At 37.4% G+C, this 22420-nt stretch overlaps 1 protein-coding gene across 3 annotated transcripts in view; it reads right to left on the bottom strand.

Moving 5' to 3' along the window:
- The window catches only part of ECHDC1 (ethylmalonyl-CoA decarboxylase 1), a 71153-nt gene extending 51237 nt beyond the window's left edge, over positions 1–19916 (bottom strand). Inside the window, exons 1-3 of one of the 3 annotated variants that reach the window (XM_053710711.1) lie at positions 19834–19916; positions 14387–14614; positions 4219–4361 (exon numbers count right to left, since the gene is read on the bottom strand). In XM_053710711.1, the coding sequence (XP_053566686.1) occupies positions 4219–4361; positions 14387–14612 (369 nt within the window). In that variant the 5' untranslated portion in view covers positions 14613–14614; positions 19834–19916. Of the gene's footprint in view, positions 1–4218; positions 4362–14386; positions 14615–19382; positions 19403–19778; positions 19808–19833 lie in introns of those variants that run through there. The other 2 variants (XM_053710713.1, XM_053710710.1) reach the window with 2 other exon arrangements.
- Between the last annotated feature and the right edge of the window lie 2504 nt (positions 19917–22420).

Here is a 22420-nt window from a genome sequence, read left to right as displayed (position 1 = left end):
CCACCTTAGGGACCGTTTGCCATAAGTCCCGTGTGGTGGCGTCTATTGGAAACATCTTTCTAAATATTGGAGGGGGTGAGAACGGCACACCGGGTCTATCCCACTCCTTAGTAACAATTTCAGTTAGTCTCTTAGGTATAGGAAAAACGTCAGTACTCGCCGGTACCGCAAAGTATTTATCCAACCTACACAATTTTTCTGGTATTGCAACAGTGTTACAATCATTAAGAGCCGCTAAAACCTCCCCTAGTAATACACGGAGGTTCTCCAATTTAAATTTAAAATTTGAAATATCTGAATCCAATCTGTTTGGATCAGAACCATCACCCACAGAATGAAGCTCTCCGTCCTCATGTTCTGCAAGCTGTGAAGCAGTATCAGACATGGCCCTAGTATTATCAGCGCACTCTGTTCTCACCCCAGAGTGATCACGCTTGCCTCTTAGTTCTGGTAATTTAGCCAAAACTTCAGTCATAACAGTAGCCATATCTTGTAATGTTATCTGTAATGGCCGCCCAGATGTACTAGGCGCCATAATATCACGCACCTCCCGGGCGGGAGATGCAGGTACTGACACGTGAGGCGAGTTAGTCGGCATAACTCTCCCCTCGCTGTTTGGTGAAATTTGTTCAATTTGTACAGATTGGCTTTTATTTAAAGTAGCATCAATACAGTTAGTACATAAATTTCTATTGGGCTCCACCTTGGCATTGGAACAAATGACACAGATATCTTCCTCTGAATCAGACATGTTTAACACACTAGCAATAAACTTGCAACTTGGTTACAATCTTATTTAACAAAAACGTACTGTGCCTCAAAAAGCACTAAACGATTAAATGACAGTAGAAATAATGAACTGAAAGACAGTTATAGCATCAATCCTTAAAAACAACACAACTTTTAGCAAAGGTTTGTTCCCATTAGTAAAGTAACAATAATTAAATTTGAAACATAAAAATTTCAGAGCAACGTTTTTTAATCACAGTCAATATATAAATATCACAGCTCTGCTGAGAGAATCTACCTCCCTCCAAAGAAGTTTGAAGACCCCTGAGATCTGTTAGAGATGAACCGGATCATGCAGGAAATACAAGAGTAACTGACTGGAATTTTTTGATGCGTAGCAAAGAGCGCCAAAAACGGCCCCTCCCCCTCACACACAGCAGTGAGAGAGAAACGAAACTGTCACAATTAAAACAAGCAACTGCCAAGTGGAAAAATAATGCCCAAATATTTATTCACTCAGTACCTCAGAAAATGCAAACGATTCTACATTCCAGCAAAAACGTTTAACATAATAAATACCTATTAAAAGGTTTAATGTACTTTTAACAGAGTAATTCCGGTGAAATACCATCCCCAGAATACTGAAGTGTAGAGTATACATACATGTCATTATAACGGTATGGCAGGATTTTCTCATCAATTCCATTCAGAAAATAAAAACTGCTACATACCTCAATGCAGATTCATCTGCCCGCTGTCCCCTGATCTGAAGCTTTTACCTCCCTCAGATGGCCGAGAAACAGCAATATGATCTTAACTACTCCGGTTAAAATCATAGTAAAAACTCTGGTAGATTCTTCTTCAAACTCTGCCAGAGAGGCAATAACACGCTCCGGTGCTATTGTAAAATAACAAACTTTTGATTGAAGTTATAAAAACTAAGTATAATCACCATAGTCCTCTCACACATCCTATCTAGTTGCTGGGTGCAAGAGAATGACTGGGAGTGACGTAGAGGGGAGGAGCTATATGCAGCTCTGCTGGGTGAATCCTCTTGCATTTCCTGTTGGGGAGGAGTTATATTCCCAGAAGTAATGATGACCAGTGGACTGATCACACATAACAGAAGAAACATAATTTATGTAAGAACTTACCTGATAAATTCATTTCTTTCATATTAGCAAGAGTCCATGAGGCCCGCCCTTTTTTTGTGGTGGTTATGATTTTGTATAAAGCACAATTATTCCAATTCCTTATTTTATATGCTTTCGCACTTTTTTATCACCCCACTTCTTGGCTATTCGTTAAACTCAAAGGTAAATAAGTGTGTGAAGCGCTAAGGCTTAGCCCACCTGGCCAATCTACGAGTAACTGTCTCCTTCCCAGACAGTGAAAACAAACAAATGGTTACAATATGGTTTGTAGATGGCGCTATAAGCTATGGGAAAAAAAAAACTCAATACTACACTACGATCTACTATAAGAATACACTTGAGACAATCTGTAAATATATAGAATAATAAACAATTTATTCAGATGCTAAAAAATAAAAAGAATAACAACCACATATAATAGCACTTTAAAATCTATACGATTCAATCACAACTCATTCAGAATACACACTCATTCAAAAGCAGGTTTAAACAATTCATGAATTAATATATAGACCCTTTGGTAAAAAGATAAATATAAAAATGATGTATAAAAAATGATATATAACAAATTACTTAAAAAATGTCTTTTTTGGGTTAATCGGTCTCCAGATAGAGTTTAGAATCTAAACATATATCGGGTGTTTCTACACACAGATCTCTTTTTGTAAAAAGATTTTACCCTTAATTTACACTCAGTTGGTGTCTAATTTCTCCAAACAATCCTTTCTTTAGAGGTGATTTTTCCACAGTCAATTATTTCCTTAAGGGGTTTTTTTCCCACAGTTAATTAATTCTTGCACTTTTGTTTCTATTTGATACAACTCAGGCAAAGGTGCTTTGAGCAGAAAATATTACGATAGTGAAGGATAGATACTTAGATGTATGTGCACATTTATCACTTAAAACTTCCGTTTAGGAAATACTGTGGAAAAACTGTGGATCTATTCGGAGAAATTGGAAAACGTAAGCCCGGACCTGTCTCCACTCTGCGTACCAAAGTACTAAGTGCAGAGAGTGAGTAAAGGGTTTTGGAGAAGAGACGGACACTATCTATAATACTTGCGCAAGTATTCCACTCACCATATAGGAGTTGACAAGCAGATCGGACCCGGTGACGTCAGGCGCTTTGCTAGCAGCGCGAGAACTCCCGGGGAAAGAACAAGCCGCAAACCGAAATACCGGACTAATCCGCAGGTGAGAGCTCTGTACCTGGAGACAAGTGCTACACCAAGGCGGTAAGACTACAACTATATCATCTTTGCCAACGGAAGTTTTAAGTGATAAATGTGCACATACATCTAAGTATCTATCCTTCACTATCGTAATATTTTCTGCTCAAAGCACCTTTGCCTGAGTTGTATCAAATAGAAACAAAAGTGCAAGAATTAATTAACTGTGGGAAAAAAACCCCTTAAGGAAATAATTGACTGTGGAAAAATCACCTCTAAAGAAAGGATTGTTTGGAGAAATTAGACACCAACTGAGTGTAAATTAAGGGTAAAATCTTTTTACAAAAAGAGATCTGTGTGTAGAAACACCCGATATATGTTTAGATTCTAAACTCTATCTGGAGACCGATTAACCCAAAAAAGACATTTTTTAAGTAATTTGTTATATATCATTTTTTATACATCATTTTTATATTTATCTTTTTACCAAAGGGTCTATATATTAATTCATGAATTGTTTAAACCTGCTTTTGAATGAGTGTGTATTCTGAATGAGTTGTGATTTCTATTCGTTAAACTGAATTGTGGGTGTGGTGAGGGGTGTATTTATAGGCATTTTGAGGTTTGGGAAACTTTGCCCCTCCTGGTAGGAATGTATATCCCATACGTCACTAGCTCATGGACTCTTGCTAATATGAAAGAAATGAATTTATCAGGTAAGTTCTTACATAAATTATGTTTTGTATTTTGAATATCAGATCTTTTGGGGTTTTTTTGCATATGGGACCAATTTAAGTACAGTAACATGGATAAAGCTTAGCTGAATTATTCAAAGTACAAGCTTGAATGCATGCTCCAACGCTACAGCCATAAAAAATTTGTGAATTTCAAGCAAAAATATTTTATACCTTATGATGTAGGATGGTGACTTTTTTTTACTCCACTGTAGCAAATAAATTCTCCAGTTTGGTTAATGACTGTGCTAGAAGTCAATAAAACAGGGAGGTCTGGAGGGATTCAGCCTGGAGGGAGATCCCATTATACTAGCCATTGACGTATTAGCCCAACTCAGCATTGACAATGGTTTTAAACTTATTCTACTAACAGGCCATATAAACAATTTGTAAATTAAAGTGGGAAACAAATTAAGAGAATAGCACACTTGCCTGAGGATTGGATATTGCTTTAACAGCATTCAGATCAGACCCTGAACAGAAGGTATTATCAGATCCATAAACAATGATTCCTTTTCCATCTTGCCAACTTTCCAGGTCACTTATTTTTTCTTCTAATTCGATCATCATTGTTCCTGTTATAAAATATCAGCATTTGTAGCTAAAGGACCACTAAAAGCAGTAGAATTATATAATTAACATGCACATAATAAAAAGCCAATGAAATAGCACCTAGTCTGAATTTCAAATAAGCAGTAGATTTTTTTCTCCCATTTTCCAGTACCCTATGTGACAGACATCAGCCAATCAGAGACTAGTATACGTATACCCTGTGAGCTTGTGCGCATGCTCAGTAGGATCTTGTTCCCCAGAAAGTGTGATTATAAAAATTGAATAATGGATGTAAATTGGAAAGTTTCTTAAAACTGCATGTTCTTTCTGAATAATAAAAATGTAATTTGACTTGAGTGTCCCTTCAAAGCAATGTACTGTCCTAAAAAAATAATAATGCCTTAAAGGGCCATAATACCCAAACGTTTAAACACTTGAAAGTGATGCAGCATAGCTGTAAAAAGCTGATTAGAAAATATCCCCTTAACATGTCTATGTAAAAAAGAAAGATATTTTACCTCAAAAGTTCCTCAGTAGCCACCTCCCATTGTAAAGGATTTCTAAGCAGCATATTAGTATGTCTGTCCCGGGACATCTGAAAGGATAAGCATCGTGCACTCTCATATTATTTCACCAATCAGGTAAAGGAAGCTTACTATGAAATCTCATGAGAGTTAAGTGAAATCTCATGAGATCACAGTAAGAGTTCATGACCTCGGCACTGCTGATGCTGATTGGCTGCTGTTCATTTCTTCATTTTTTTATTTTTTTTTTACCTGCAGCTGGGAGCAGGTGAGTATAACTTTTTACACAGAACTTACTCTGCTGAGCTGAGGAGATTGTGAGGTAAAATATCTTCCTTTTTTACATAGAGATGCTCAGGTGATATTTTCCTGTCAGCTTTTTACAGTTATACTGCATTAGTTTCAAGTGATTTAGCATATGAGTATTATGTCCCTTTAAAGCAGGGGTGGGCAAGAGGTAGATCGCGGTCTACCAGTGGACCGCAAGTGAATTTTAAGGTGACCGCCTGGAAGATTTCAAAAGTTTGCATAATAAGAGAAACATTTCTCACACATCTAGATTCTGAGTGAAGAGCCTCGCCACCATAGATGTATGAGAAATGTTTCTCTTATAGCTGATTTCAAAAGTCCGCATAAGTCTATGACGGTGGTATGTGTACTTCAGCATGCGCAACGCGGATGTAACTGAACTCGCTGCCCCAGCTTTGGTTACTGCCTGTCCCAAACTCCTACTTTTTGTCGCAAGAGTGGTCAGTCCATAGTACAGACTCTTTATGCACCAGGCTAAGATGCTGCCCGGTATCCCTGGGTTTGGCAGTTCCCGGTCCCGCTCTGTCTGATATTCTGCTGCTACTTTCTAGTTCTGTCCTCTGTTACTTGTCACCAGGCTCTGCTGGGTAAATGGTCTGGTGTTGTTTGTTTTCCCCCCAGGGTCTGTTACTCCCCCTCAGGTTCTTTTACTTACTCTGTACCAGGCTTTGCTGCTGCTCTTTAATACTTTCTCTGACACACTAATATTAGCTATATTTTGTGCTAGTTGCAGCTTTCTGTCCCCAGAATTTGTTGTCACTAAATTGTGCAGGTCAGTGCTGTTGCTGCTATACCAGTCTCTGGTTGCTGTGTAAGGCGGTAGAGAGCCTGCAGGTCCTGCCACTGTCACTGTCCCAACTATTTGCAGTAGTCTTCAGCTAGTAGCAGTTGGGTGGAGAGCAGCCAACAGGACCTGCCCCCTAATCAACCTGACATAGCGTCCAGCCAATAAAATTACTTTATAGGGGGGGGCGGAGCTGCCCAGCAACTAACATGGACGCATAAGTTGGGAGCTCTGTGTGTACAGCTTCTAAGAAAAGCCCTTTGAGAGTGGGAAGCCTAAAAACGAGCATTGTAACTGGGAGGTAATATCATAGGGAGCAGCCTAAGACAATCTGATAAAACTATCGGTAGATGTATGATTAATGCTGTGCTGAAAAACGATCTCAGAGCTGCTTGCTACACGCTGGGGCGCCATTTTGGTGGACTCGCATGTCTAACAGTACACACGACTACCCAGCATGGAGACCCAAGCATTGCACACTATGTTAAAAGACCTGCTGGAGGAATATGGCAGGAGGATATGTGAGAGGCTGGACGCCCTTATCGATAAATTTCAAGAGACCAGCTTACGGAGAGACAGCGCCGCAGCGGACCGCAACGAAGTACAGGAGTCACAGAGCGACTTAGTCCCTGCAGCTCCCCAAGCGCGCTCCTCGCCATTGTCTCCATCGGATACAAGCCTCGCAATGAAGCGCCACTCTCTCTCTACTGATCCGGGTGACTTGCACACACGGAGGGGAGCGCACTATGGCCGCTCGCACATAATGGCAGGCACCTCAGGCAACACAGAGCATATCAGAACTCAAGCATCTCCAGGCTTGCTCATCCCAGTCACCAACTCAGCACGCTTGTTACAGCATTCCTGCTGGGAGCATCATCGGTTCGTGCAGCCATACTGGGCTGCGAGTTACTGTTCCCCCAGGAGTCTTTGGTCTGGAAAACGATCCGCACTTAGATTGATGCGGACATTAAGAGCAGGTATTGGTTAAACAGGATAGACAGACTACACAACCTGAACTTTTTAACGCCTGACTCGTCCTACTGAGACGATTAGGAATTCTATTGAAATGCCTTTTTTCCCCCCTCTTCTTTACTGTGGGTAAATATACCACTGTATCCATGAAGACCTGTTGTCTGATACTCAGATGAGGACTAGCTACTTATCAATATATTCAACTGTTTTTTCTATAGTTTAAGTTCTTGTTGGCTGTTTATTACGTGTTTAATGTTGAAAAATACCCATTATATGCAACAAGTTTCCCCAACATCTATATAGCCTGAATACTGCTTAGTAAGGCCCCACATATAAATGAACTGGCAAATTGTTTGTTCTATAAGATATACTGTTGGATCCGGTAGGGGTGGTGATCCTGAATTCATAATAATGTATGTCCTGAAACCATGCAGACCCCACACTTTTTACATTCCTATATAAGCTTTACCATTTAGCTGAATATCCTAAACTATAAGCCTGTTAGAAATTTCTGTGTACCAATGTCTGCATTTGTATTATCATTTTGGATTGATCATTACCCATACTGCAGTGCCCTATTTCAAGAGATAAGATTGTATTGTCACTTTGTTGTTTTTATGAACTAGTGTTGGATAGATTGTTTTAGGTAACCACCTATTTTTGCATGTGTAGGGTATCTCTCTTACAGTTGTTTTGCTGACTAATGTGACTTCATGGCTACTTAATTGTATTGTAAACGCAGGAGTTTCGCTCTGTTCAGTTTGCAGTGCAAGTTTCCTGCGGACATATTGTATTGCCTATACATCTCAAAACCAGGCTAAGTAACTATGACTGGTATTGTGTTAAACTAGTTAATTCTTCTGTGTGAATTGATGTTAAATCTCCATGATAATACTCTATTTTTCTCTTGGGTGAATCTAGGGCTATTTAACGTGTTAGACATACTAACTAGCAACAGAAAAATATGACATCGCTGGACTGCCCTCTGTCCCCCCCCACACCATTCTTGTGCGGTTAGGGTTGAGTCCTCTCTCCTCCGCATACTTTTTTTGACAGAGTGTAGTAGTCTCTGTCCAACCCGCAGAGCCATGACCCAGTCTTTCCCATGCATTTATGTAAAATGGCTCTCGGGGTTTCACTACAGGAAATTTAAACTTGTTCATGTTTTCCTGCTCCCCTGTAATGTATCCATGATAATAGTCTTATTTATGTCTATTCTTATATAACTGTTCAGTGTTGATAGCTAACTAGGTTTATATTTCTCTATTTTGATATTGTGTGTTCACTCCAGAATTTGTATTAACTCTGTGAATGCTGAAACTGCAATTGTCTACTATTATCTCCATTAATATGCCCTCAATTGCTTTGTTAATTTTTTTGGTCCCTTGATTGGACCTGTTCGTCTGAGGACACTGCGAACCTACAAGATTTCAAAACTGAGGTGCCTAAATTGTCATGTCATGTCAGTTCAATGCGTATTGTGAAGTGTAACCTGTTGATGAGACTGTTGTATATTTGCTATTTTAACCTCAATAAAAAAATATTTAAAAAAAAATAAAAAAATAAAAAAAATTACTTTATAGAATGAGTCTGTCTATGATTAGTTGAGAATAGTTCATTGCCATTTTTGTACCTGAGCTGTGGGGTTCCCATGTGTTCCAGGCTTGACAACTCTGCTAGCCCTAGACTCAAGCTGTCTTGATTGTGAGACTACTTATTCATACGCAGGCGCAGTACACAGATATGCTTTATGGTCCCACCATGGCGTAAAGAGAGCTCTCGCAGTAAGTAAAGAGTGTGGCTGTATTTATTATTAAAGAGAATGCGGCTGATTTTTAAAGCTGTATTATTTGTGGCAAAAATACCATTTTCAGCCAGCAGGTCCTATTTGAGGCAAAAATACAATTTCAGCCAGCAGGTCCTATTTGTGGCAAAAATACAATTTTTAGCCAGCGACTGGTGTGTTTTTTTGTTTTTTTTTAGTTAGGTGACCACGTCACTTGGAATACAATTAGAGGTAGCCCTTACCTTACAAAAGTCTGCCCACCCCTGCCTTAAAGGGACAGTCAAGTCCAAAAAAAAACTTTCATGATTCAAATAGGACATGTAATTTTAAACAACTTTCCAATTTACTTTTATCATAAATTTTGCTTTGTTCTCTTGGTATTCTTAGTTGAAAGCTAAACCTAGGAGGTTCATATGCTAATTTCTTAGACCTTGAAGGCCGCCTCTAATCTAAATGCATTTTGATAGTTTTTCACCACTAGATGGCATTAGTTCACGTGTTTCATATAGATAACATTGAGCTCATGCACATGAATTTACCATGGAGACAGCTCTGATTGGCTAAACTGCAAGTCTGTCAAAAGAACTGAAATAAGGGGGCAGTCTGCTGAGGCTTAGATACATGGTAATTACAGAGGTAAAATGTGTATAATTATAACTGTGTTGGTTATGAAAATCTGGGGAATTTGTAATTAAGGGATTATCTATCTTTTAAAACAACAACAATTTTGGTGTTGACTGTCCCTTTAATAATGTAAAATCTTAACTATATACTAGTATAAAGGGTGGTACCTATAATATATAGCACAGTTTTATAACAAATGCATTTTAAGTTACTTACACAGGGAGAACTCTAATGTCGTTTAAAAACTTAACTATAAAAATAAACAGCGGGCTACTTAATATTATTCTGTATGAGACTGACAAATCAATAACTGTTTCACTAAATTAGCACAGATAAGAAATTGGTTAAATGGACACTGTATTGTAAACTTGGTTTTCATTGAATGTAGCTAAATGTACCCACGAATCAACAAGCGCTATCCAGGGTGCTGAACCAAAAATGGGACGGCCCCTTATCTTAGATCCCTGCTTTTTCAAATAAAGATAGCAAGAGAATGAAGAAAATTTGATAATAGGAGTAAATTAGAAAGTTGCTTACAATTGCATGCTCTATCTGAATCATGAAAGAAAAAAATTGGGTTTAGTGTTTTTGCATTATATTTTATTTGGAAATACAGAATAAGAATGGTTTGTTATCCACTGATTTATTGTTGTTCTTGCCTTATTAATGCTAATTGTATGTTCCTATTTTTGCTAATGACTCACTGTTGTTAATAAATTGGGTTTCATCTATAATTTATGACTGGCACTATCTTATCTTATATCTTGAACTTTAGTCACATAAAAACAAGCTGAAATATCCTAATATATATGTTTATTATAAATTGTTTCATGTACAAATACCATTACACATCATTATTATTTGGAGTTTTATGACTAAAAACAACCCTGACAGGATTTTGCCAGGGCCTGGCCATTAAGGACAAATTAAAGTTTTCAGTAAAAACTATGATGTGATGATGGAGTTCTCAACAGTAAAGGCAATTTAGAGAGTTGCTGTGTATTTTCATTCCTCTGCTTGTAGTACCGCTTCTGTACTAGATTATGGTGGCGCTCTTGCACATACTTACTTGAGTTCTCCGCCAAACTGTTTACTTCCTGCAACCAGTTCCTGCTTCCTACTTATTATAAATAGCCACAGGCTGCCGCTACTAGCTGTGCTTGTTTATTGTGCTCTCTCTAGGATGCTTGCTACTGTGTTGCTGGAGGTCTACGAGCTGTTTTCATCACTGGATAGCTCTGGACCATTTTTCTTTTGGATTTTCCTTTGATTAATGGTTGCCTTTTTGCTAATATTTTTTTTTTTTTTTTGGGGGGGGGGGGTTCTGTTCTCTACATTTTAACTATTTTGCTTAGATCATGTTCTTATTTCAGACCTGGCCTCATAAATCAGCCTCATTGGGGGCAGTGAGGGAAGGAAACTAGTTTTTGAAATGCTGAATATGAGATACCTATTAGGCTGCTTATGACATAACAGAGAATTTGATAGGTCTAGTGTACACAGGAATGTTTTTGTATCACCAGCTTAGAGATTACTTGATTATCAGAATATCTATATAATAGGAGTAAACGGATCATACAAAGATAATCAGTGGAGTCCACCAGGGATCAGTACTGGGCCCCGTTCTTTTAAATATTTTTATTAATGACTTGGACCAAGGAATAAATAGCAACATCTCTATTTTTGAAGATGATACAAAGTTGTGTAAGGTCATTAGGTCAGTGCAGGATGAAACTGCTTTAAAAGGGGATTAACAAAAATGAGAAGAATGGGCAGGTAAATGGAAAATGAGATTTAGTACTAGAAAATGCAAGGTTCTACATTTTGGAAGTAAAAATAAGCAGGCAACCTATTTAAATGGGACTAGACTTGGTAAAACAGAGCAGAAAAGGAATTTGGGGGTTGTAATAGATAACAAGCTAAAATTGGGCGCACAATGCAGGGCAACGGCTTCTAAGGCTAATAAGATACTAGCATGTATTAAAAGAGACATTGATGCTAAGAAGGAGAGCATAATTCTGGCACTTTATAAATCCCTTATAAGACCTCACCTTGAGTAAAGTTCTGGGGACTGATCTCAAAAAAAGACATTGCAGACTTAGAAAAGGTTCAGGCAAGGGCCAAAAAACTAATAAGGGGAATTGAAAATTTAAGCTATGAGGAGAAGTTAGCCAAACTGGGTCTGTTTTCTATAGAAAAAAAGGAGCTTGAGAGGTGACATGATTACTTAATTTAAAGGGCCATAATACCCAAATGTTTAAACACTTGAAAGTGATGCAGCATAGCTGTAAAAAAGCTGACTAGAAAATATCACCTGAACATCTCTATGTAAAAAAGAAATATATTTTACCTCAAAAGTTCCTCAGTAGCCACCTCCCATTGTAAAGGATTTCTAAGCAGCATATTAGTGTGTCTGTCCCGGGACAACTGAAAGGATGAGCTTCGTGCACTCTCATATTATTTTCACCAATCAGGTAAAGGAAGCTTACTATGAAATCTCATGAGAGTTAAGTCAAATCTCATGAGATCACAGTAAGAGTTCATGACCTCAGCACTGCTGATGCTGATTGGCTACTGTTCATTTCTTCATTTTTTTTATTTTTTTTACCTGCAGCTGGCAGCAGGTGAAGTATAACTTTTTACACAGAACTTACTCTGCTGAGCTGAGGAGATTGTGAGGTAAAATATCTTCCTTTTTTACATAGAGATGCTCAGGTGATATTTTCCTGTCAGCTTTTTACAGTTATACTGCATCAGTTTCAAGTGATTTAGCATATGAGTATTATGTCCCTTTAAATATATTCAAGGTCCATATACAGAGATAATGGAAGCTCTATTTAATCCAAGAAAATTGTTTGTGACAAGAGGTCACAATTTAAGGCTGAAGGAAAGAAGATTTAATCTCCAGCAATGTAAACAATTTTTCACTGAAACAGCAATCAAATTGTAGAACTCATTACCTAAGGAGGTAGTAAATGCCATTCCCTTAGATACATTTAAAAAGGGTATAGATATATTTCTGGCTAGAAACAGAATATGCTTGTGTTAAATGGGTCACCTTTTTAATGGGATAAATGTAAGCTCAACTGGAGCTTTTATTGCAAGTATATTAAGATTTGCATAGGTAGAACTCGATAGACTTCTGTCTTTTTTTTAACCTAATCTACTATGTAACATTACATGCTCAAAAAAGGACAATATGTGAAAATATCTATATAAAAGAAATCTAAAGATGATGTATACACTGAAAAGTGTAAGGAATTTATAACTAAACCTTGCGGAACCCCAAAAAGAGAGGTAAAGGGACAGATGATGTGCCATAGATATACTGAAGATACAAATAGAAAAATAAGATAACCCAAAAAGAGTGTGTCTCAAATTGCAAAGGACTGTAGTATTTAAAGCCGCAGTAGATGTACAATTACAACTAATGCTGCAGATAAGCTAAGAAGGATTCATAGGAAGAAATTGCCTTTATACTTGGTTGTAAGCAAGTCTTTGGTCACATTATGAGTGCAGTCTAAGTGGAGTTTTAGGGAATTGTGTTAATTAATCCTTTTAAGAAGCTCTGAGTGACGAAAAATTTTTGAGGATACATTTAAAAGTGATGATGGAAATCTGTCTGTTTTTTAAGAGAGATAATATATATGTGTTTGAGGATTGCTGTAAGAGTATTTGGAAGGGAAGACAACAGCTGTGAGAGAATAGAATCAAGGGGGCAGATAGTAATAAAGATAGATGATACAAGGGAAGAGAAGAGTTGAGCGTTTTTGACCAATTGGGAAAAGTGGTCATTAATGTATGAAGTGAGGACAGTTCAAGTCTATCAGTTGTGCTTTTGAAGAAACTCCCAAATTCTTGTACTGAAGGGGAGGTGGTGATGGGACAACAGCTGGAAAAGAATAGCAATGCAGTGATAAAAACAAAAATAGTATTAAACAACTATTCTTGTTTCTTTTATAATGCAATAGAGAGTAACTAGGGCTCATATTAGCGATTATTAGCCACAGCATTGTAATGCACTGTGGTGGCGCATTGTAAAAAGAGTATTAAAATGTTTTAGCTCTTCCCATGGTTCTTTTAATTATATTAAAGGGACATTAAACCCAACATTTTTCTTTCATGATTTAGGTAGAACATACAATTTTAAACATCTTTCCAGTTTACTTCTATTATCAAATTTGCTTCATTCTCTTAGTATAATTTGTTGAAGGAACAGCAATGCACTACTGGTTCCTAACTGAACACATGGGTAAGCCAATGACAATCGGTATATTTATGCAGCCACCAATCAGCAACTAGAACCTAGGTTCTTTGCTGCTCCTGAGCTTACCTAGATAAACCTTTCAGCAAAGGATAACAAGAGAAGAAAACAAATTAAATAATATAAATAAATTGGAAAGTTTAAAATTGTATGCTCTGTCTAAATCATGAATGTCTAATTATGACTTTACTGTCCCTTTAAATGTATATATGGCTGTATAGTTTCCACAAGCATTGCAACTTTAAAGGAATGCTGAAGCCTAGAAACTACTCTACTTAATATTAAAAGGAAACAGCTATTTTGAGCCAGTCAATCCACTTTCAAATGTATAAGCTTTTCCAGATTTAAAAATGCTAAAAATCATACTAGTGGCTGGTTTGATAAAGTCTGCTCATGTTTCCCTATTGGAATACAGAATTACTGGGTAAGCTTCATTGTAGTTAACTGCAGGAACAACCTTTCAAATGAGGTGCCCTGCCCACTAGCCCCTTGTTTACCCCACGTTTTTATAGCCAATATGTACTGCAGTATTGACATTTTCTATATAGGTGGCAGTTTCAAAAGGCAAAATCAGCTATTCTATATGACACATAAAAGGTAAATGAGCTATTTGTAAACAATGTAATACACTTCAGTGGGTAAAAATGGTTAATTGGAAAAAAAAAGGGGAGACAATTTTATAGTACAATGCCCCTTTAGATCCTACACTGATACAGTTCCGATAAATGCAAATATTTTTGCTTTAATTATATCAATTTAAAACAAAATCAGTAGGGAAAGTGTACCTGTAAATGCATTCATTCGATTAGGGTTATGTATACACAACTCAGCAATGCCATTATCTCCTTTAGAAAGGTTTATTGATCCTCCCGGGAACTGTGAGAGTTTCTCCTTGATCTTCACCTCATTAAACCCATGGCTACTGTTATAAAGGGACACGCATCTCTTTTGGGGCCATCTACTTCTAGTTCTGTTCAGTAAACATCTCCATCTCCAAGCGATATTAGTCATGGCTGGAAAAAAAAAGGATTAAAATGGAGTAGCAAGGTTTAATCAATGACCCAAAGGGAAAGTTGTATATTTTGAGTAAATATTATATTAAAGAGCTATACTAGCAAATATTCAAGGTATCATACCACATATAAAATTAAAAATGAGTAATGCAATATAATATATTAGGAAAAATATGATGTGTTTTTATTTAACTTAAACTTAAAAACATTTAATTAAAGGACTATTTATTTGGTTTATTAAATCATTAATCCTAAAACATTTATGTAAAATATACATAATATGGCCAAAACTATGTAGATACTCCTACTAATTATAGATTTGAGGTGTTTCAGCCACACCTATTGCTAACAGGTGCATAAAACCCAGCACGTAGCCATGAAATCTCCATAGACAAACATTGGCCATACAATAGGATGCCACCTTTACCACAAGCCAGTTCGCAACATTTCTGCCCTAGTAGGTCTGCCCTGGTCAATTGTAAGTGCTATTATTGTTAAGGATAAGCGTCTAGGAGAAACAACAGCCCAGCCATGAAGTGGTAGACCAAGCAAACTCACAAAGCGGGGCTGCCTATCATCTGTTGCATCATTCACTACAGAGTGTAAGCAACATCAGCACAAGAATTGTGCGTTGGGAGCATCATGAAATCGTTTTCCATAGCTGAGCAGCTGTACCCTATCCTCCCATCAACATGAGCAATGTCAAAAGTCAGCTGGAGTGGTGTAAAGAACGCCACCGCTGGACTTAAGAACAGTGGAAAAATGTTTTCTGCAGTGATGAATCACGTTTCACTATCTGCCAGTCTGATGGAAGAATCTGCATGAGGCAGATGGCAAGATAATGCTTCCTACTAAAATGCCTACTGTAAAGTGTGGTGGAGGGATAATGGGCTGGGGTTGTTTTTCAGGGATTGGGATACGCCTCTTTGTTCTAGTGAATAGTCATCTTAATGCGGCAGGATATAAACACATTTTAGACAATGGAGAGCATCCAACTTTGTGCAAACAGTTTAGTGAAGGCCCTTTCCTGTTCCAGCATGACTATAACTCTGTGCACAAAGTGAGGTCCATGAAGACATGGTTTGAGGAGATTGGTGTGGAGGAACTTGAGTGGCCTGCACAAATCCGTGACCTCAACTCCAGTGAAATCCTTTGGGACGAATTGAAGCACATATTGCGAGCCAAACCTTTTCATCCTACATCAGTGCCTGACCTCACAAATACCTTTATGCACATATTCCCACACACACTCCAAAATCTTGTGGAAAGCTTTCCCAGAAGAGTTACAGCTTTAATAGCTGCAAGGGGGGGGGGGGGGGCTCTACATATTAATGCCCATACTTTTGCAATCAGATGTCCAACAAGCTCATATAGGTGTGAAAAGCCAGTATGCGTTTTCAGCATGCCCAGTCAACTTGGATGGGCATGTTCTTGAGGTTGTGGTTTCAATGAGAAAAAAAGCTATTTTAACCCCTTAACGACCGAGGACGTGCAGGATACGTCCTCAAAAAAAAGGCAGTTAATGCCTGAGAACGTACCCTGCACGTCCTCGGTTTGGAAAGCAGCTGGAAGCGATCCTGCTCGCTTCCAGCTGCTTTCCGGTTATTGCAGTGATGCCTCGATATGGAGGCATCCTGCAATAACTTTTTTAAGCCATCCGGTGCAGAGAGAGCCACTCTGTGGCCCTCTCTGCACCGGAGATCGGTGGTTCCCTGCGTTGGTGGGTGGGAGCCGGACCGGGAGGAGGGTGGCGGCCATCGATGGCCCTGGTTATGTGCAGGGGGGGCGGGATCGTGGGCGGGGATGAGCGGGGGCGCGCACGTGCACGGGGGGGCGGGCGCGTGCACGGGGAGGGAGCGGGTGGGAACCGCTACACTACAGAAAATGTGTTAGCAAAAATGTTTAAATGCCCTAATATTTGTTAAAAAAAAAAAGATCAGCAAGGTGGTGGGGGTTTGTCTGTGTGGGGGGGGAAGCTACACTACAGAAAAAAGACAAATAAATATAAAAAAGCCCTTTTTTTTTGCAAACTGGGTACTGGCAGACAGCTGCCAGTACCCAAGATGGCCCCCAATGAGGCAGAGGGGATGGTCAGAGAGCGGTTTTGGGGGGGATCAGGGAGGTTGGGGGCTAAGGGGGGGATCCTACACCCTAGCATATGTAAATATGCTAAAAAAATTATTTATTTTTTAAAAAACCCTTTTATTTTAGTACTGGCAGACTTTCTGCCAGTACTTAAGATGGCGGGGACAATTGTGGGGTGGGGGAGGGAAGGGAGCTGTTTGGGAGGGATCAGGGGGTGGGATGTGTCAGGTGGGAGGCTGATCTCTACACTAAAGCTAAAATTAATCCTGCAAGCTCCCTACAAACTCCCTAATTAACCCCTTCACTGCTAGCCAGAATACACGTGTGAGGCGCAGCAGGATTTAGCGGCCTTCTAATTACCAGAAAGCAACGCCAAAGTCATATATGTCTGCTATTTCTGAACAAAGGGGATCCCAGACAAGTATTTACAACCATTTGTGCCATAATTGCACAAGCTGTTTGTAAATTATTTCAGTGAGAAACCTAAAATTGTGAAAAATTTAACTTTTTTTTCAATTTGATCGCATTTGGCGGTGAAATGGTGGCATGAAATATACCAAAATGTGCCTAGATCAATACTTGGGGTTGTCTACTATACTACACTAAAGCTAAAATTAACCCTACAAGCTCCCTAATTAACCCCTTAACTGCTGGGCATAATACACTTGTGGTGCGCAGTGGCATTTAGCGGCCTTCTAATTACCAAAAAGCAACGCCAAAGCCATATATGTCTGCTATTTCTGAACAAAGGGGATCCCAGAGAAGAATTTACAACCATTTATGCCATAATTGCACAAGTTGTTTGTAAATAATTTCAGTGAGAAACCAAAAGTTTGTGAAAAAATTTGTGAAAAAGTGAACGATTTTTTGTATTTGATCGCATTTGGCGGTGAAATGGTGGTATGAAATATACCAAAATTGTCCTAGATCAATACTTTGGGATGTCTACTAAAAAAAAATATATACATGTCAAGGGATATTCAGGGATTCCTGAAAGATATTAGTGTTCTAATGTAACTAGCGCTAATTTTGGAAAAAAGTGGTTTGGAAATAGCAAAGTGCTACTTGTATTTATGGCCCTATAACTTGCACAAAAAGCAAAGAACATGTAAACATTGGGTATTTCTAAACTCAGGACAAAATTTTGAAACTATTTAGCATGGGTGTTTTTTGGTGGTTGTAGATATGTAACAGAATTTGGGGGTCAAAGTTAGAAAAAGTGTGTTTTTTTCAATTTTTCCTCATATTTTATATTTTTTTTTATAGTAAATTATAAGATATGATGAAAATAATGGTATCTTTAGAAAGTCCATTTAGTGGCGAGAAAAACGGTATATAATATGTGTGGGTACAGTAAATGAGTAAGAGGAAAATTACAGCTAAACACAAACACCGCAAAAATGTAAAAATAGCCTTGGTCCCAAACGGACAGAAAATGGAAAAGTGCTGTGGTCATTAAGGGGTTAAATGAATAAATAAATCTAAAGAAGCAATTAATACAATAAATACTCTGCAGCTGCTATGACAAGTCATTGGAAACATGCTAAAGAGATATTTTAATTTTTTCCCCCCAATGATCCATTTTACCTGCTGGAGTATATTCAAATGATTACACATAGCTCATTTACCTGTATTGTGTAATTTGAAATAGTTGAGTTTGCCTGTTAAAGCCAATCAGAGCTGACTCCATGGTAAATTCACGTGCATGAGCTCAATGCTATCTATATGAAACATGTGAACTAATGCCCTCTAGTGGTGAAAAACTATCAAAATGCATTTAGATTAGAGGCAGCCTTCAAGGTCTAAGAAATTAGCATATGAACCTCCTAGGTTTAGCTTTCAACTAAGAATACCAAGAGAACAAAGCAAAATTGGTGATAAAAGTAAATTGGAAAGTTGTTTAAAATTACATTCCCTATTTGAATCATGAAAGTTTTTTTTGGACTTGAATGTCCCTTTAATTTAATATCTATCCTTTCCTTAAACATGTTCTTGGTGTATTATTATGTATTGACCTTGTGATATAATAATAATAATAAAAACTGAAGTTTAAAACCACTTAGTTATCAGTAGTTAGATTTAAAGATTTGTTTGATTAAACAAAGCACACATCTCAATAGATGAGCCTAAATCTGTATTTTCTTTCATGACTCAAATAGAAAATGCAATTTAAAAAAAAAAAAAAGGTCCAATTTACTTTTATTACCAAATTTACTATATTCTCGTGGTATCCTTTGTCAAAGAGAATACCTAAGTAGCTAGTGTGGACATGCCTGGAGAACTATATGTAAGCAGTTTTGAAGAATGCTTTGACCACTAGATGGCAGCAGATTTGCATAATGTACACAGTTAAAATCATTCTTTCAAACTGCTATCATATTGTGTTCTAGATCTAGACAAATGCATGCTCCTGAGCCTACCTACCTGCTTTTCAACACAATATATCAAGAGAATAAAGTCAATTTGAAAGCATAATAAAATTGCAAGCTGTATATGAATTATACATTTGTACTTCCAAACTATCTATCCTATGTATTGGTATTAAACTAATTTAAAGGGATAGGAAGATCGAAATATGCATGGTGCATTTACATTTTTTAACAGAATCGTTTATTGTAATATATTTCCATTAGCAAACATGCTTCTAGTAAAAGTTATAACTGGTTTTCAGTGGCATACGCACATATGCTCTGATGACCCGAATAATAATGTCACTTCTTATTTACAACATAGAAACCAGACCACGTATTTTTGTTTCTTGATGATACCCAGCTGCATTCCAACAGGAGTAACTCAGATCTCTCATATACTGAAGGAGTAAAGATTTAACAATGCATGTTCATATGTTATTGAATAATAAAAACTTTTATATCTGTCCAATCATTTTTATTCATAATATAAATTATGACTGTCTAATACTATTCATTCTAGCAGTATGTAATAACTACGGAAATCTTATACAGCTTGCACCACTCAGCTGTGATCAAAGAACAGTGACTAACTATATCAAGGGAGTGGGCAGTACATGACAGTCTGATAATTAGCTAGCAATACTGATAACCCCCCAAAGCTCACACACCTCTCTCACTGTCCTCTAAACTACCGAGTTCAAACCATAATAGTTATTCACTTACCTCGCTCAGTGAGTACAGCTGCTAAATATCCCCGGACTGAAACTGTACCCTGCACAAACAGTTCCTAGCCTATTACACACAAGAGTGCACTGCTTACAGAGGAGTTCCTAGCATATTACACACACAACACAACGAGTGCTTACAGAGGAGTTGCCATGTCTGCCTGTGAATCAGAAGCAATTACATGATTTCTAGTAATGCAGTCTAGTTATTTTATTAGCGATAAACAGAAAGATCATTTGCCTTTTGACTGGAGAACAATTTGTAATTAGTAAAAATGAATTAATTATATTTTAATTTACATGTACCTCTACAGCACTGAGCAGTACAATAGGCGCATGGTTCTATGAAATGCAGTCGAGTGCACATTACTCCTTAAAATATAATCTAAATAGAAGGCAGTTTGAAAATGTGTGGGTAGCAAACAAGTTATCACTGTGGCGTTAAATTAGGGTTTTTTTTCTTTGTTTTTTGTATAGCAACATGATATTTTAAAATGTATTAGTTTTTTATTATTATTATAGTAATAATCGTTTAGTTCAATTACTTTTAAAATGTATAATGCAGCAAACTTTATATGTTTTGCTTTTTTTCCTCCCCCAAGCCTGATTAAAGGGACAGTCTGCTCCAAAAAATGCTATTGTTTAAAATGATAGATAATAATTTTATTACCCATTCCCCAGTTTTGCACAGCCATCATGGTTATATTATTATACTTTTTACCTCTGTGATTATGTATCTAAGCCTTCTCAGACTGCTTCCTTGTCTCAGTTCTATTTACAGACTTGCATTTTAGACAATTTGCACAGACTCATGAATAAGTCCACGGGAGTTAGCACAATGTTATCTTTATTGCACACATGACCCGAGCAGTGTCTTGCTGTGAAAGCCATACAAATGCCCTGAGATAAAGGCAGCCTGCAAGGGCTTAGAAACAGGCATTATCCATATTTTTAACCCCTTGAGATTTTCAGAAGCACCATTACATCACAAAAAAAAACAAACAAACAGGTCTTAAAGGGACACTGAACCCACATTTTTTTCTTTCGTGATTCAGATAGAGCATGCAATTTTAAGCAACTTTTTAATTTACTCCTATAAGGTGATCGGATTTTTAAAAGGAAATCCGGGACATTTTTTTTTTTACTGACATATGCTAAAATACTATTTTAATAGCATATTTTTCTCAAATTATATATGCAGTGTATTTGCTATGGGTTTATGAAGTGATTGTATGATATATATATATATATATATATATATATATATATATACATACACACACGTAATTTCTCACATTTTCTCACACACACAAGCATACATTTACACACATGCACATACACACAAGCATACATATATACACATACACAAGCATACATATACATGCATGTACATACACACAAGCATACATATATACACAAGCATACATTTACGCACACAAGCATACATATATACACATACACAAGCATACATATACACGCATGCACACACAAGCATACATATACATGCATGCACATACACACACACACAAGCATACATATATACACATACACACATAAGCATACATATACACGCATGCACACACACAAGCATACATATACATGCATGCACACACACACAAGCATACATATATACACATACACACAAGCATACATATACACACATGCACACACAAGCATACATATACACACATGCACATACACACATATATACAAGTATACATATATACACATACACACAAGCATACATATACACACATGCACACATACATATATACACAAACACACAAGTATACATATACACACACACACAAGCATACATATACACACATGCACACATATAAACACATGCATATACACACATATATACAAGCATACATATATACACATACACACAAGCATACATATACACACATGCACATGCAAGCATACATATATACACATACACAAACACACAAGTATACATATACACACATACTCATACATACAAGCATACATACACACACACAAGTATACATATACACACATGTACATACACACACATGCAAGCATACATTATACACATACACACAAGCATACATGTGCACACATACACACACAAACATACATATACACACATACACACAAGCATACATATACACAAAAGCCTATATTTACACATGCACATACATCCAGGGACACTTTCCAGCTATCAATTACCTGTATGAAATTTTTTACCACACCCCCTGCCCTAAGGTTCCGCCCACTTTGCCAAACCCACATAATTAGCATAGTTTAGCCCCGCCTATTTATTATAGTGCAGATTATATACATATACTACTGAGAGCGCATCCGTGTTCACACTAGCGGTGACGTCACCATGGGGGCTGGAACATACGCACTCCAGAGAAAGGATTGTGCTCCAGTGGCCGCGCGGCCAAAAAAAATCAGAAAGTTTTTTTTTATGATCGTTAAAAACGGAAGGTTGCAAAAATAAAATTGCAAGTTATATAACATTTCAGTTAAAAAGCCACACACACATAGGCTTAGTTTTAATTGATAATTATATTAAAAATAGGTCTTTATTTGGGTAAACTGTCCCTTTAAAG

Source organism: Bombina bombina, chromosome 4 (genome assembly GCF_027579735.1).
Source record: "Bombina bombina isolate aBomBom1 chromosome 4, aBomBom1.pri, whole genome shotgun sequence".
In the NCBI taxonomy this organism is placed as follows: domain Eukaryota; kingdom Metazoa; phylum Chordata; class Amphibia; order Anura; family Bombinatoridae; genus Bombina; species Bombina bombina.
Note: the sequence above shows the minus strand (reverse complement) of the source record. Positions and strands in the feature narration are given on the sequence as shown.